The sequence below is a fragment of the Rhododendron vialii genome, chromosome 8a (genome assembly GCF_030253575.1).
Source record: "Rhododendron vialii isolate Sample 1 chromosome 8a, ASM3025357v1".
NCBI classification, from domain to species: domain Eukaryota; kingdom Viridiplantae; phylum Streptophyta; class Magnoliopsida; order Ericales; family Ericaceae; genus Rhododendron; species Rhododendron vialii.
Window position 1 is genome coordinate 28,319,391 of NC_080564.1, and position 15,381 is coordinate 28,334,771.

The 15,381-nt window shown below is 38.0% G+C and overlaps 2 protein-coding genes across 2 annotated transcripts; both read right to left on the reverse strand.

The window, feature by feature from the left end:
- Positions 1-1,372: 1,372 nt before the first annotated feature.
- On the reverse strand, positions 1,373-2,071 carry LOC131335886 (oleosin H2-like). Its single transcript, XM_058371441.1, has one exon. The coding sequence runs from the start codon at positions 2,056-2,058 to the stop codon at positions 1,567-1,569; it is 492 nt and encodes a 163-aa protein (XP_058227424.1). The 5' UTR covers positions 2,059-2,071; the 3' UTR covers positions 1,373-1,566.
- Positions 2,072-11,929: 9,858 nt separating this feature from the next.
- Positions 11,930-14,630, reverse strand: LOC131335887 (LOB domain-containing protein 25-like). The gene is made up of 2 exons (XM_058371443.1): positions 14,131-14,630; positions 11,930-12,873 (listed from the first exon to the last, which is right to left on the reverse strand). The coding sequence occupies exon 2, from the start codon at positions 12,866-12,868 to the stop codon at positions 12,263-12,265; it is 606 nt and encodes a 201-aa protein (XP_058227426.1). The 5' UTR covers positions 12,869-12,873; positions 14,131-14,630; the 3' UTR covers positions 11,930-12,262.
- Positions 14,631-15,381: the final 751 nt, after the last annotated feature.

The following is a 15,381-nucleotide window of genomic DNA, read 5'->3' on the forward strand; positions in this document are numbered from 1 at the left end:
TATTGTGATAACGGGGACAATTACATTTTTTTGGGTACCTCCAGGAGTGCTATTAAGTTGTCGATCATGCAGAATGATGTGCGACGCCAATATATCTTCTTGATCAACTCTCATGTTAGCAAACCTATCCGTGACTTTGTTGTCCTTTCTAAGCGTGTGCCTTAAGGTGCATCCCGTAGTATCCACAAGGGCCAATTCATTTTTTATATAACTCGTTTGGACACAAGCTAAAAATTGTATTAATTGTAAATCATAGTACGTTGATTGGATATCATATGATAGGGATAAGAAAGAAATTTAAGCATTGAATCGATACCCGACGCCTTTTTTTTGGGTACGGTCCGATGTTTTCAATATCTTTTTTTTTAAAGGTATTGCATTTTGAAATTATGTAGTAGGATTTTCGATCAGTGTAATTCTTTTATGTAGTTGATGTTACTAGCGGAGTTCTTAAAAGTGAACGACCTTTGATCATCAAGGTGAGCTCAGAAAGGCCTAAGAGCATCTTTAATGGGCTCTCTTCGTTTGTGTGTTAAAATGTGTATTAGAACAAAAAGTGAGTCACATAAGTGTGTGTTAACTTTTAAGTCATTACTACATTTGGCCTATTTTTTTTGTTTTTATTCAAATTTTTTTTTGCATTTGTTAATTTTTTGAGGATTATTGTTTCGTCATGACAAGAAAAATCTAAAAATTACAATCGAAATCTATTTTTCTAATAAAGACGAAAAAAATTAACTTATTAGCTTTTTTAATCTTTATCAAAAAAAAAAAAGATTTTGAACGTAATTTTTTACTTGTTAAATTCCTCTTGTAATAACAAAATAATAATCTTCAAAAAATCGACGAAAAACTAACAAATGCGAAAAAAAATTAAGGCTAGCATATACATGAGTACTCGACTTGTTCAGCTTAATCATGATGTGTAAAAAAAATCGTAGTACTATTTTTGATTAACTTAAGTAAATTTAGTTGCCTGAGATGATCGGAAAAATAAATTTCACCAATACTTATACTCGTTCGGCTTATTTATCTAAGCCTACTTGACAAAACAGTAGTTTAAGTTTCTAGTCTCTACTTTTTCTTAAATCTGAAATCGGAATCTACGTTCTTACCCCATAAAAAATATTTAACAAGAGAGAAATCAATTTACGGAGGAGCCGTGAATAAATTGTTCACGAAAAACGATCAACAGTTGAGATTTGTTTGTAATCTTTAACAGATAATAAATATTTCTTACAGGTAATAGTTTATTTATAATCTGGACTATATCTTACCGTTAATAGTTTATTTTTAATCTAGACGGCCAATATTGTCTCCGTAAACTTTATTTAAAAAGTTTTTCTCAATTAGCAAAACCCTTCTCTTTATTGCATTCTTATGTAACTATTTAACCACCTTATTACGTTGAAGTACACCATAATCCTCTTCAGAATAACCCTAAACCCAGAAAACTGTAGAGCCATTACAAACACAATTAACCCATAAAATCATATGGCATGACCATAGCATAGCATCCATGCACAGATGGGCCACGGCTCCATGCAGGACCGCTAGCTTCAAAACTCACGACCGCCCACCGGTGCCACCAACTTCCTGAGCCCTCTGCCCCACCTCCCTAGCCTTCTGCCCGATCTGCCCCGTCGCCTCTTGCACTCGCCGCGCCGCCTGATCCAGCGGCCCCGGCAGCATCCCGCTACGGCGGACGCAGTTCACGGCCCACGAGAACGACGACAGCGCCGTCACCCCGAATGCGCCCGAGGCTAGGAAGCCGGCCACGGCCAGGGCGAGGGTGAGCGCGGCGGGGACGATGACGGGGCTGCAGATGACGAAGATCGGGGTGGTGAGGGCGAGGCCGACGAGGGTGCCGGCGAGGGTGAGGCCGGAGAGGAGGAGGAGGAGGCCGCCGGCGGGGAGGAGGGTGACCACGGCGAGGACCTGGGACTTGGAGGGGCGCTTCTCGTGGAGGAGGGATTTGGTGAGGTCGGTGGGGCCGCCGCGGTGTTGCTGCTGCTGTTGTTGGAAGCGCTGCTCTTGGTCGTGGCGGTGCTCGGCCATTGGTGGTGGTGGTTGGAGAGAGAGAGAGAGAGAGTGGGAGTGAGGGAGGAGGGAGGTGGGTGAGTTTTTAAGGAGGGTGGAGAGGGGACAGGTGGAGTTTGGGGGTGACATTTGTTTGGAGAATTTTTTGTCGAGATTTGCATGGGAAATGGGTCTATTGCGATTGATAGTGGGATTAGTTGGGAAACTTCTTGGAGCAATCCGTTTCGCCGCTTCTTTATTTTGGTGTGTTGTAACGAGTTCGGTTTTGTTCATCCTCATCAAACGAGGCTGAATGGTTACCTCGTTCTTATCGGTTGTTTTCTAATTTGTACGTCTTACCAAGTTTAACCACAATTAAGCTTAAGAAACCACAAATCATGAAAGCGTAGCTGATTTGATATGTTTATATTTGAAAGATTGTCCCTTGCATTGCAAGAGGAAAAGATGCACGGGAAAGAGTCTGAGATCTGTTTCTGAAACATATACAATTCCACCTCCCCATAAATCAACCGGATAATTGAAATTAAAATTTTTGTTCAAGCAATCATTTACGTACCATCCAAAAAGATTGTCCAAAGCTTTACCATTTTCTCTTGTGAATAAGGCCCTAGTTAAGGCCCGGTGTTCCATAATGTGTGGCTTAGTTGTTCAGTTGGATTTTGTTATGTTCTGGTCTTGTGCTTAGTTGGGCCGAAGTAGGGTAAAATTTGGGCTTCTGACCTGATGTTCACCCTGGCCCAACCCTGATTTCTCATGTGGGCCAGGCCTTGCTAAGTGTAACTGTGTAAGCCTATCACAGACATCATTTTTTATTTATATAAGCCCTTTTCTTTTACTATTAGTTGCCGTTCTTCCTCCAAAATCATCCTTTTCTCAAATATTTCTCCTCAATGCCCTCTTATATAAGGGAAAACAAACATAGATAGACCAGTTTGTTTCTAAATTCAGGGAGGGGCACAAGATTGGAATATATGATCGTTTAAAGTGCATGTGATACATACGATACCTATGAGAGTATAATACTATCAATTTCCATCACTACACATTTGATGAGATCACGCGTTCTCCGAGCTTATCTCGTCAAATAAACGAGAGTTTGGGGTGGTTGGTGCATATGTATAATGCTTAACCGGCCAAGGGCTTGGATAGATAAGGAGACCTAGCACATTAAAAATATTAGTAGTTAGAATTGCTGTGATAATCCTTGAAGAAATTTTTAGCAATATTATTCAAGTCCAAATTAACTACTTAGCTTAACGCACAAATATTGCCGACTTTGCATGCATATGATTAAAGTTTGTACACCTCTTTTTAAAGGGTTATAGGCATGGGCGGAACCAGTATAGGGCAAGCGGGGTCACTTGACCCCGCTGAGTTCCAAAATACCTCTAGAGCAGGTATAGTTTTGAGGAGTATTTTGTAATTTTGCCCCAAAAGATAATATTTTTGCCCCAAAGATTCCACGAAATTACATGTATTGTAGATATTTGACCTCACAGCAACTAAATCCTGGGTCCGCCCCTGGACTTAGAGGGCCGGATTGTCACTATTCCTTGAATATTGTACTTAATTGGAAGATATTGTTAGATTCTTCATATGATGGTCTCCACACAAAAAACATATATAACTCAACGCATATTTTATTAAGGATGATAATTATTGTCATCAGACTTCATAAATCAATTAAATATTTTTCAGAAAGAGAGTGCATGGAGTGCTGCTATTTTTTGTTCATCTGTCTACATATAAAATAGATGAACATTATGCACTTGCGGGATCAAAAAGAAATACGTACTAAAAATTTATGCACTTTGTGTTTCAGGTCCACATCCCATGCACCCAGCGATAACATTTGTTTGTAATTTCCTGGAACTTGATGTTTATAATTCCTCACAAAAAATCAACTTGATACCATATCGTGAAGTGCATAATCGATCGACTCATACTTTTCTTGGTTCTCCAAATTTTAGTTCAGCAGCATTTTGGCCTAATTAAGCACGTATTGATGTTCAATATTTGAGCTCAATCGATCTCCTATATATCATTAAGCACATATTGATATTCCATGGGAATGATCGATCGTTGTGGAGAATGTTTAAAATTACTTCTGTACAAATTGATTATATCTCTTATTATTAAGATCGATCCGGTGAAAGCCCCGTACATACAAGTGAGTAATGTTCATCAACTTAATTTCAAGTGGGCGAACAAATTAGCTGGTACGACCGGATACTATGATTGTCAAAAAGTGGAATTCTTCGCTTGTAATTGTTTATTGTACCATTGATGGGAGCCATCATAATCCGATCATGATCATCATTGGTAACCCGCCAAAAGAACTAGTCTTCCTGGTATTAAAGAAAATACAAAGGATAAAGAAAGAAATCGACTTTTTTTTTTTTTTTTTTAAATTTTTATAACTCAAATATCTAGATCAGCTTATGCACGCTTCGACTAATTCTGAAGACCTAATCTCACTTCCCCTGGCCACTTGCGGAGAGCCCAATGGACGGTCCCAAGGGGTTGATAACATCTAAGATGTTTTGAACCTGAAACTTTAAGAAGAAAGCAAATTTCCTAAAACTCAGGCCTTGATTGTCAAGCGGATCGATACATAGGAGATTGAGGTTCTCTTATTGTAATAGTATATTAAAAAACAGTCAAACTAAGACTAATCATTGTAGAGTTTTTGTTTTAGACATGCACATTAGAGTAACATAACCCGAATTCTTTATAATTCCTCTATGCAAGTGGGCATGACTCATTGCCCTACTGATAGGTTCTTCTAAAGCTAAAGTGCAATAATAATAAATAATCTTAATTGATTGAGTTTGGGAGACGAGCATGTTAGGCCAAATTGTGTACATTTTTAAGTTATTATGAATGTTTAAAAAAGTGATCCATTAGATTTGGGTGATGATATGTTTGGGGCTTAATTAATTTAAGAAGGTTTAATTCAAGCATGTCTTTTTAAATTTTGTTATTTTAAGATATCTCGTACGGAAAAAGCATTTTTAAATGTGGAAGAATATCTAGTTAACGAGTGCATATAATGCGATACCCAAAGAGAAATATTTTTTAATAGCGCGCATAATCTATGAAATCAGATAACCCTGTAAAAGTTCTTGAAAAAGTCTAACCTAAAGGAACAAATTAGGGTTTTCAAATAGGATTCAAAAATTGCTGCAGCATGACAGCATCGGTTGTATGTATTGACGACGGGAATCAGTTCTAGCGATCGGGAATTTTTAAAAATTCATTCTTGAATTTTTTTATTAATTGCCTAAATCACCTTCAGGTTCGAGTATCTACCATAACTGCTGTAATTCAATTTTGTGAATCGGAAACGGGATGATATGAAATGAAAATCGGCCGAAATCAAATGCGATTTTCCATCTGATCACCTGCACATCAGGATATAATTGTATCGAAAAGCTCAAAAACCGTAATCGACCAAAACAAAAGCCCATGTTTAAAATCTTCGACAAATAGTCAGGGCCACTTAAAAAAAAGTGTTGCCGCAAAAAACGCCAGCAAGGTGACTTTTTCCCGGCATTTTTGGAAAAACTCGCCAAAGAGGCGATTTACACTCATAAATCAAACCTGACGTTTTTCGTAAAATGCCACCATAGATCTTTTAAAAGCCAGAAACCGAAGCCGACATTGGCATCCGATAGTGCTGTGCACCAGCCACACATCACTGCATTTGAGCCGTCCGTTCGGTAATCGAACGGTCCAAATCTCATCTCCACCATCCGAGCAGTTCGTTAGCAAGATAAAATTTGAACCGTTAGATTGCCGAACGGACGGCCAAAATGTCCGGAGCATGGTGCCGCACAGCACCTCCTGCGGGTGGGCCACTGGTGAATGGTAATCATATTAATTATTACAAAATCAGGGGGGGGGGGGGGGGGGGGAGAGGGAGAGAGGGAGAGGGAGAGAGAGAGAGGAACATAGTAGTAAGATGGAAATGTCTGGTAGGGGGCATGAACAGAAGCGCCCACATCCTTTTGTTTGTGATGAGATAGGAGTAGTAGTTGTTTGTCCTCCTCGTAGTTTAACCCTGCAGCCAGGAGCAGGACTCTGCTCTTTTTTTGCTTCTTTTCCACGCCTTTTACAGAAAGAAAAGAAAAAGAGAAATTGGATTTGACGTGTTGGATATACGGCCCACCCTTATGGACTAGTAGTCTAGTACTATTCTTCGAAAGCGTCCCTATTCTTCTGGATTCATAAATGCAACCAACTGATCAAACACTGTGTCTGCACTCTCCCCTTCCTTCTGTAAATTAACCTAGCTAATTCAAGGACGCAGCGCTTTGTCTGAAACTGCAGCGTGCAATCCACACTTCTCCCTTTGATTTATTTTCATCTTCAAAGTATCCAGGCCGGCTAACGTTTATGTACAGGCTCAACTAACTTTGGAAGATTAATTACAAAATACTTCACTATTGCAGACCAAAATAAAGCCGGGGAAAAATTTAATAATGTGAACTGACTTTAAAAAAACTGAGCTTTAAACCTTAGGAAGGAGTAAAAAAGGCCCTCCCCTCCTCCCACGAAACCATAAGCAGCTTGTCCGCTTCTATGTTTGCCTTGTGTAGTAAATTCTTTTTTTTGAATATAGAGAACTCAACCACACCCACTGTTTAACAGTACAAGAGAGAAGGCGTTAAGTTCTTAACCTCCGATGCACACATCCATGTTTGAATATGCACACGACCACAAGATGGTTCGTGATTACGTCTGCATCAAACAGCTCCAAATATAGCTATGTTCGAAAATTGTATTAGTAGCCTTTTGTTACAATCTGTATAGGGGTCCCATGCCCATGGCACCCCATGCATTCAACTCCACAATGTGAATTTTATCGAGTTTATCAATAAAATTTTTGTTATTTCAAAAAAAAAGAGAAAAGGTCCACGATGTGAATTACACGGTACAGTCCACATATGAAACCTCACACGATCGAGTTGCCTCTGCCGATAAAAGTAAAACCCAACAGAAACTTCAGCAGAAAACTTCTGACCCAACACAGTACAGTACAGTACACCAATCTAACTGTGCAGAAATGTGTACACACATGACATGATCCCGAATTTAACCGGGCCCATCACATAAATCTTTGTGATCTTTGATGGGTTCGTCCTAAATTTACCACAGTTTTCCTTGTCCTCTCTCCTTTCCCTGTATATTGGAGGCCAGGTTTTGCATAGACACATACATGGATCGAGCACAAATTAAGCAACTTGGCCCTGTTCGGTTTGGATTTTGACAGAAATTTTTGAAAATAATGAATGGAAAGAGATAGATAGAGAAAACATATTGGAGATCGTACTCAAAAATTTTGAGACCCCCACGAAGAAGGTTACATGAAGATATTTTGTCATCTTCCCTCTGCTGGCTCATCTTTTGTGTAGGACAGTCTAATATTTTTTCACAATGTAAGAGTATTGTTCGTGAAGATATTTTTGGAGGATTTGAACTTGAGACAACTTCAGCAACAGTTCGGACAGTTACCAGAAAGGATCCATTCTCAATGCAAAATCCAACACGTTTTTTTTTTTTTTTACAGAATACATTAAATAGAAAAAAGGGACTAGAACATAAAATTTAAGCTGGTCGCCTGGTCGGTCATCCTTTGTGTCATTTTGATGGGTTTAACTTGTTTATTTTCATTTTTTAGGTCATCAATGACAAAGTCACATTATTAATCGACTAATGGACACATAATCCTATTAATCATGTATATATGGAGAAATAGACCATCTTGAATTTTTTTTTTTTTTTTGCTGAGTACATCTTGAAATATTATTCAAAATTGATATATGTTCACTAGTATTGTACTCTGTTAGTAGATCCAAACCCTAATTTTAAACTTATTGTAAAATCCTGAATTACATGTGGCGGGGTAAAGTGACTACGATTATCGGATCAAATTGATGATTTTTATAAACGAATTATACATAATTTCTAAAAAATAAAATGAAGTTAATCAAAGGAGAGAAGGCTCTATGTCCCTTTGGTTAATTAATCAACATCCAATATATATATATATATATATATATATATATATATATATATATATATATATATATAAGTACGAACAACACTGTGTGGTATCGGGTTTGGGGTTTTCTCTTTCGATGCATTTTTTTTTTCGACTGGTTGTTTTAGGCTGTGTGGTCTTTGTGGGTTCTTTTTGATGTTCGGTTGGGCATCTTGCGTTCTCTTAGGTCCTAGGTGGCTTCTTGCCGGTGTGTCATTGATCCTTTTAATGTTTGTAGCCCTTTATAAAAATTAATAAATTCTTTTTACTTGGAAAAAAACACTGTGCGGTCTGCATATTGGGTTATATAGCTTTCCCTAAGGCTAAATTTTTGGTATTTTTTGAATTCCCTTCGATTCACGTCTTATTTTCGGATCATGATATCAACGAGAGGAGCCTAAAAGTTGTGTTGTATGTACATTAATTTATGTATGTACTGCGTATTCTTTTCGAATTCACACAGACTTGAACAGGAAAATCAACTTTTGTTTTCAAAAGCAAAACATGAATCCTGCATATAGTGAGAAAGTGTTAGCAGTACTGTGGTAGGTAGGTAGCTAGCTAGGTACCAACGACAAACACAAAGATGAAAGAAGACGCACGTATATGTCTGTTGCTGCTACAATCCTAGATTTTTGGGGATCGAATTGATCGGCGTTACTATAATACAATAATTTTACAACTACGCACAAATATATACACACATATTCACTCATAAAAAAGTGGATTCCATACACACTGCAAATATCCGATATGTGCGGGGTTCATCCCTTTGTGTATGTATAAGTGTTGGTGTGTGATTGTAAAATTATACTCCATTTGTTTTTCTAGCTGGAGTTATTAGAGGGAGATGATGAGATCTCCAACAGTGAAGTCGATTTCTTACTTCGTCCACCCAAAATTCCCGACAGAGATGAATCGAAAAGGGGGTGTGGGATTCTTTGATGATCTCAAGAAAGTTCAATTGGCCCAATCGAGAAGACCATGAATCGTAGATGTCGATGGACGTGACGCCCCACTTGGACTGCCACAACACCACACACACACTTACAGAGAGACAGAAAGAGAGAGAGAGAGAGAGAGAGAGAGAGAGAGAGAGAGATCTGACGCAGATTAGAGGAAAAGGAGAGAGAGAGAGAGAGGTATTATAGGGTTGGGATAAGAAATGAGGTCCCGTCTCCGTGGAACTAAGAGTTTGAAATCTGTGAAATAAGGTCCAAGAAAATACAAAAATTAATGGAAGATGCTAAAAACAGCCAATGGATTGTTGTTAATATTAAAAAAAAAATGTATTGAAGTATGTAAAAAATAAAGAAGTATTGGCACCACACATACGGTCCATGAAAAAAAATATGAATGGCTCAGATTCACAACATTTTTAATCTGGACCATTCATTTTCTTTCATGGACCGAATTTCATGTATCCAATCATTTTTGAAAAAATAAATAAAAATAAATAAATATATATTAAAAGGTGTAAAAAGTACATTAGAATCTTTTCTTTTCTTTTTTTTTTTTGGTTCTTTTTTAAAGATTTTTAAGAGCCTAGGAGAATGCTTCTTGGGCATCATCACAACACAGAGACACAAAAGTGCCCCTACACCCTTCCTAAAAGAATTACGAGACCTGATAATTGATTGACACCCCTCTCTCTCTCTCTCTCTCTCTCTCTCTCTCTGACTTGAAACAAGTTTTCCTCTCTTTCAACAAACCCAAAACCCCAAGCACATCTTTCTTTTAGACCATGTGTTTACAGTGTGTGCTTCGATGTTTTTTTTGGGTAAGTAATTAATGTGTGCTTCGATGTTATCAAGAACAATAAATAATATGGAAATGTTTTCCCACCTCCTTGGAAACGCATTTCTCCAATTTCAGAACACTATTTCAAAACCCTAACCCTAATTCTGTTTGGTAAGCTTCGTTTTACTAATAAGTTTTGGTTTTGATTCGATTCCTTTTCCCAATTCCGGGTCATGGCGGCCCTCCAAGATGTTTATGTGTGTTAGAGAGAGAGAGAGAGAGAGAGAGAGAGTGGCATGCACTGTTTTGTCTGGGAGGTGTTGGGGGGACGATAACAGTGAAGGGTATGTGTGCAAAAAGCTGTTGCAGCAAATGGAGAACAATCAATCCCATATGGATCCAATGGGCTATCAACTGTTACACCCACTGTTTTAGATAAATTGAAAAAAAATTATGACTCGCAAAATATGAGGCTCATAAGCTGTCCATTAAATGGTCTAACCATTACTACTACTATATATGAAAAATCAGATAGAAGCCGGCCAGCGACAAATTGAGATGATTGAATTCAAAAATATATTACATCGAGAGAGATATGATTGTCCATTCCTTTGGTGCCAATTTAATTAGGATCGGTGGTTAAGTTGACGCCGGTGGTTTCGGTTGTGATGCCTTTTTTCACCTTCCAATTCTTTGTTATTTTGGTTATCAGAAAATATTGAATTGAAGAAGACAAAAACTGCTATTTTATCTGTTGGTTAGTTTCCACGTCGCGCTTCAGAGTTCAGACCAAGACTTTCTGACTTGCATATTTCAGGTTATTTTATTAATTAGGGCCGGATTTTCCCTGACACATGTTATAAGTTTCCCTAATTTCTATGTAGAAGGGGTAGATTAAATTCATGGTGTGGTACTATAAAACATACCTACATTTGATTGTAGTCCATGCATCTCAATTAATTCTAAGCAAAATTCTAGGTCCCTATATATTGTGCAGGGGCTTAGAACATCAAGAAAAACAATGACATTTTAAGAATTCGAATCAGTCTATACAAACGAGAAAAAAATAAAAATAAAGAACTTACGACTCATATACATGCTCGTAGAAGTTCACAACACTTGCATATAAAATCATACAATTTTCACCAAAATTACTGTCTCTTTGCTTAAAAATGAACTGCAACGAGCACTTCCATTTATAATAAGCCACGCCAATAGGTACCCTCAAAATGACACGTCACAATGGGCGGTCACGGGCTTATTAATTTGAAAGTAATGTTTGTATATTTATGTGCAAAGTAATGACGTAAGTTTTTATATATAAGTACTAAAATTTCTAATCCTAGATACATTATAGTAATTTATAATAAATGTGGATTATTTAATGAACAATATTTCCCTTAATATATGCAAAGCACCCATAGAATGAAAGGTGTCTTTTCTGTTGCAACTTAGCGCCGACTTGCCTTATATATTTTTATGAGTTTTTTGGAATCAAAGCCTAAATATAAATTTAGAATCAATTCTAAATTTATATGCTGAGAATGTAAAGCTAGAAAGCGTGCAGTGGCCCTTCAGATCAACAAAGCAAGAATATATCTATAGGGTTATGGAAGACTAAGCCATAGACTTAGGCCGCTATGGAGAATCCTCTTTACTTCTAATTGTACCTTTAAGTCTTGATTAACCATAATCTATCACCCTAGGGAGAAAAGGAACCTTTTTCACATGGACATTCTCTAGTGTTGCAGAGCTAAAATTATCAATAACACAACAAAAAAGATGAACTAGCTAGCTTAGTCCTTTTGCACGGTGTTGGGCTTCGGATCCAAGGATACTGCAAAGCAACTCTCTTACAGGAAAAATTACGTTAACTCTTTCAGAGAAGAGTTTGTTTTCAATGCGGACCATATATTGATTGTCGAGATGGATGATTCCCTGCTGGGCGCTCTATAAGGAGCTACTTTGCAGCATTAATTCTTGCATCCGATGGGCTTCTTGCCTTTCACTCCCACATTCCTCTCGATGTACCCATTATCGAGTTATCGATAAACATCTTCTTTGCCAACCAAAAAAAAAAAATGAACTATCTGGTATAGCTACTGATTCAAATAAAAACATACCCTAAAGAAAGACTTAGGTCTTCAATGCCATAGTAAACCCCCACAATTATTTACTTTGGGGTAATGGTTTTAGGTACAAAAATACATATATAACTCCTGAACTTCCAAATTATAAATCTTCTATATATGTTTTTAGAATTCAATGGCCTAGCTAGCTAGAAGTTTCCTTGTGAAGGCTAACTAGCTAGAAGCCAGCTTATAACTACAAATAATTAACCAAAATAATATCATACCATAGGATGATCCTCGATCATAAGCTCCAGCTGAAAAGATGCAAAACCCTAGATGGGTTCTGACACTGGCCTCTTTAAATTCAAATATTTCCACCTCCACCTCCTCCTCCTCCACCGCCTCCAGTTGTGTTACCAGAAGGGTTATAATCATACCATGGAAGAGGATAAGGATATGGGAAAGGAGAAGGAATTTGATGGAAATTCCCTCCCTCATTTCCCATCCTTCTATTTATCACCTCCACCGGCCTCGGGCGACTCACAGCGGTCGGATGACTAACCGAATTGACCAACCCCGGTGGTGGTGGGGCAGGTAGCACGGTCGTCTGATTGATCTCATTGCAGGCGTACCGAATCAAATCGGCATTCGCGGCGTCCAGTTCCTTCTGGAGCCGCTCCACCTGTCTCTGGAGGAAAGAGATGGCACCAACGCACCCGTAAACCGGGTCCCTGACCCGGGCTTCTGCTTCGTAAGCGAGTGAGTTCACCGCGTCTTCCCTCTGGTGAGGGTGGACCTCGTTGAGGAGTTTGGTCACGTTGCTAGCGCCAAAGATTTTGTGGACGTTGGCGAATTTCGTTGGCTCCTCTGGTGGGAAGTAAGGGGCGAAAACGCAGCCGGGCATGCACTTGCGCCGGAGGAACTTGCAGGCGGCGCAGGGGGAGCTGTAGGAGTTGTGAGATGAAGCCATTTCCCCTGCAAAAACCCAAGTAAACAAGTTATGAGATTTATTTCAGAAAAAATAGAATGCTCGGGCATAATTTTCGTTACATATGCTTCAGAAGTATTTTTATTTCAAACGGAAACACACTTTCATTTTTGAAATCATTATTGTACATAATTAGGAATGAGTTTTTGCACAAAAGTTTTTATTTTTTATTTATTTATTTTTTTGTGGGGTGTTTAACTTCAAGAGATTTCAGTAAGGGAACTCTTTTTTTTTTTTTTTGATCGGCAAAATTTTTTAATAGATAAGAGTGTGTTAGGGAACTTGGGAGTGATAATTAAGAGTGTGTTTTATTGTTAATTTACACACAGAACTTGTTGAAAAGAACAGGTTTTTTATTTTTTTTTCTTCCTCCTGAGAACGTACAAGGGTTGAAGATTTTCTTGTGCAGAAATCTTCTTGTGGCTTTCATTTATGCTAAGCCATCTTTATTCTTGCTAGTTACTCTTAATGGGAAAATTAAAGAAAATGTCTCAATGGGAAAATTATCACAAATCTTTTGTTTCGGAAAAGCACAACAAATTAATCGGAGTTGCCATATTTTTCTCCGTGGTCTGAATGCTTCTTAATTAAAGACTCTCTCTCTCTCTCTCTCTCTCTCTCTCTCTCTCTCTCTCTCTGAATGCTTCTTAATTAAAGACTCTCTCTCATTCTCTCGCGCGCGCGCACACAGAAGAGCTTGATCTGCATGTTTTCTTGTGGTGTGGTTTTAAAATCTTGTGCTATGTTTGATGCATTAACTCTCTCTCTCTCTCTCTCTCTCTCTCTCTCTCTCTCTCTCCAGATCCTAGATTTGGATGAATTCAGCTGCATCAGCAATCATGACGACATCCAAACTTGTTCTTCTGAATTGCTCAGTTGCACATGGGATCCGGCCGGTGGAACCTCCCAAAAACTTAAGATGGCACATGAAAATCTGTGGGGTTTTACACTCTTACTGCTAAACCCTAGATGATCAGATACAACTCAAAGAACATACATGTATGTATGTGTATATATATATATATATATATATATATATGTGTGTGTGTGTGTGTGTGTGTGTGTGTGTGTGTCCATAGTGTTTTTTTTCCCTACATATAGCCTTTCAGATTTTCTAGAGCAACAAAACAACCAGAATTAAAGAAACTATCACAAGGAAACACTTAAATTACTAAGGAAACACCATATGTGGTTTGTGATCTTGGTTTTAGTTTCTTTGATCAGCAGAACAAAAAAAAAAGTACCTTTTTTCTCTCTTGTAGATCCTCTTAATTTCAAGAGGGGGCTTTTTTTCCCCTTTTTTCTTCACCAGTGTGATGTAGCCCTGTGAAAGATATGTGAGGGAGCTTCACACATTCATATCTGGAGGTGGTTAGATCATCACCTCATAGAGGAACACCTAAAAATTGGAGAGAGAGAGAGAGAGAGAGAGAGAGAGAGAGAGAGAGGGGCCTGAAATTGAAGCAGGGAAAGGAAGTGGATGGGATGAAGGGGCAAAGAGAGAGGGGCCTGAAATTGAAGCAGGGAAAGAAAGTGGATGGGATGAAGGGGCAAAGAGAATTTTTAGTGGATGGGAGAAGGAATGCGGGAAATCAAGGACAAAAGGGTAATAAATGGAGAAGTTGATACAGTGATAATACTCATGGCTATTGTATTTGTCTAGTTGTGGCCCTTGTGGGGATGTCCCCCATTCTCCCTTCTACCCTATTGCCTCTTTCTCATGCATTCAAGCTCAAAAAAAGAAAAAGAAAAAGAACCACCGTTGGTATGGTTGATTCTTCACTCTTCCTTTCAATAGAGAGGTCTTTAGTTCAAGTCCTCGTGAAAAAAAATGCTCGGCTCCCGCTGTAACTGCTAAGGGGGTGTTCGGACAAATAAGCCAAAATGGCTTATTTTTTGTCCTTATTCAAATTTTTTTCGTATAACTTGGCTTATTGTCATTTTTTTTGGGGATTATTGCATCCTCACGACAAGAGGAATTTAAAAAGTAAAAAAATTGGACCAAAATCCAATTTTTTTTGAATAAAGACGATAGTAAATCAATAAGCCAATTTTTTTGTCTTTATTAAAAAAAAATTGGATTTCGGTCAAAATTTTTTACTTTTTAGATTCCTCTTGTCGTGAGGATGCAATAATCCCCAAAAAAATGACAATAAGCCAAGTGATAAGAAAAAAAATTGAATAAGGACAAAAAATAAGCCACTGTAGCTTATTTGTCCGAACGGGCCCTAACTCTCTAAAATCAGCTACCATCTTATCGCCCAGCAAAAAGAAGCTCCAAAAAAAAAGAAAAAAAGAGAGAACCTAAAAAAAAAAAACACTACCAGAAAAATAGAATAAACACAATTACAAAAATAATCGTAAAAATGAGCAAGAGACTGAAAGTATCGAATCATCATCTAAATTTTAATCTAGTAAGTGCTCATAAAAGTATTACTTTCGAAAAATATCGCTACAATGCATCCCTTCCGTTTTGACTGTGTCTGGTATTAATG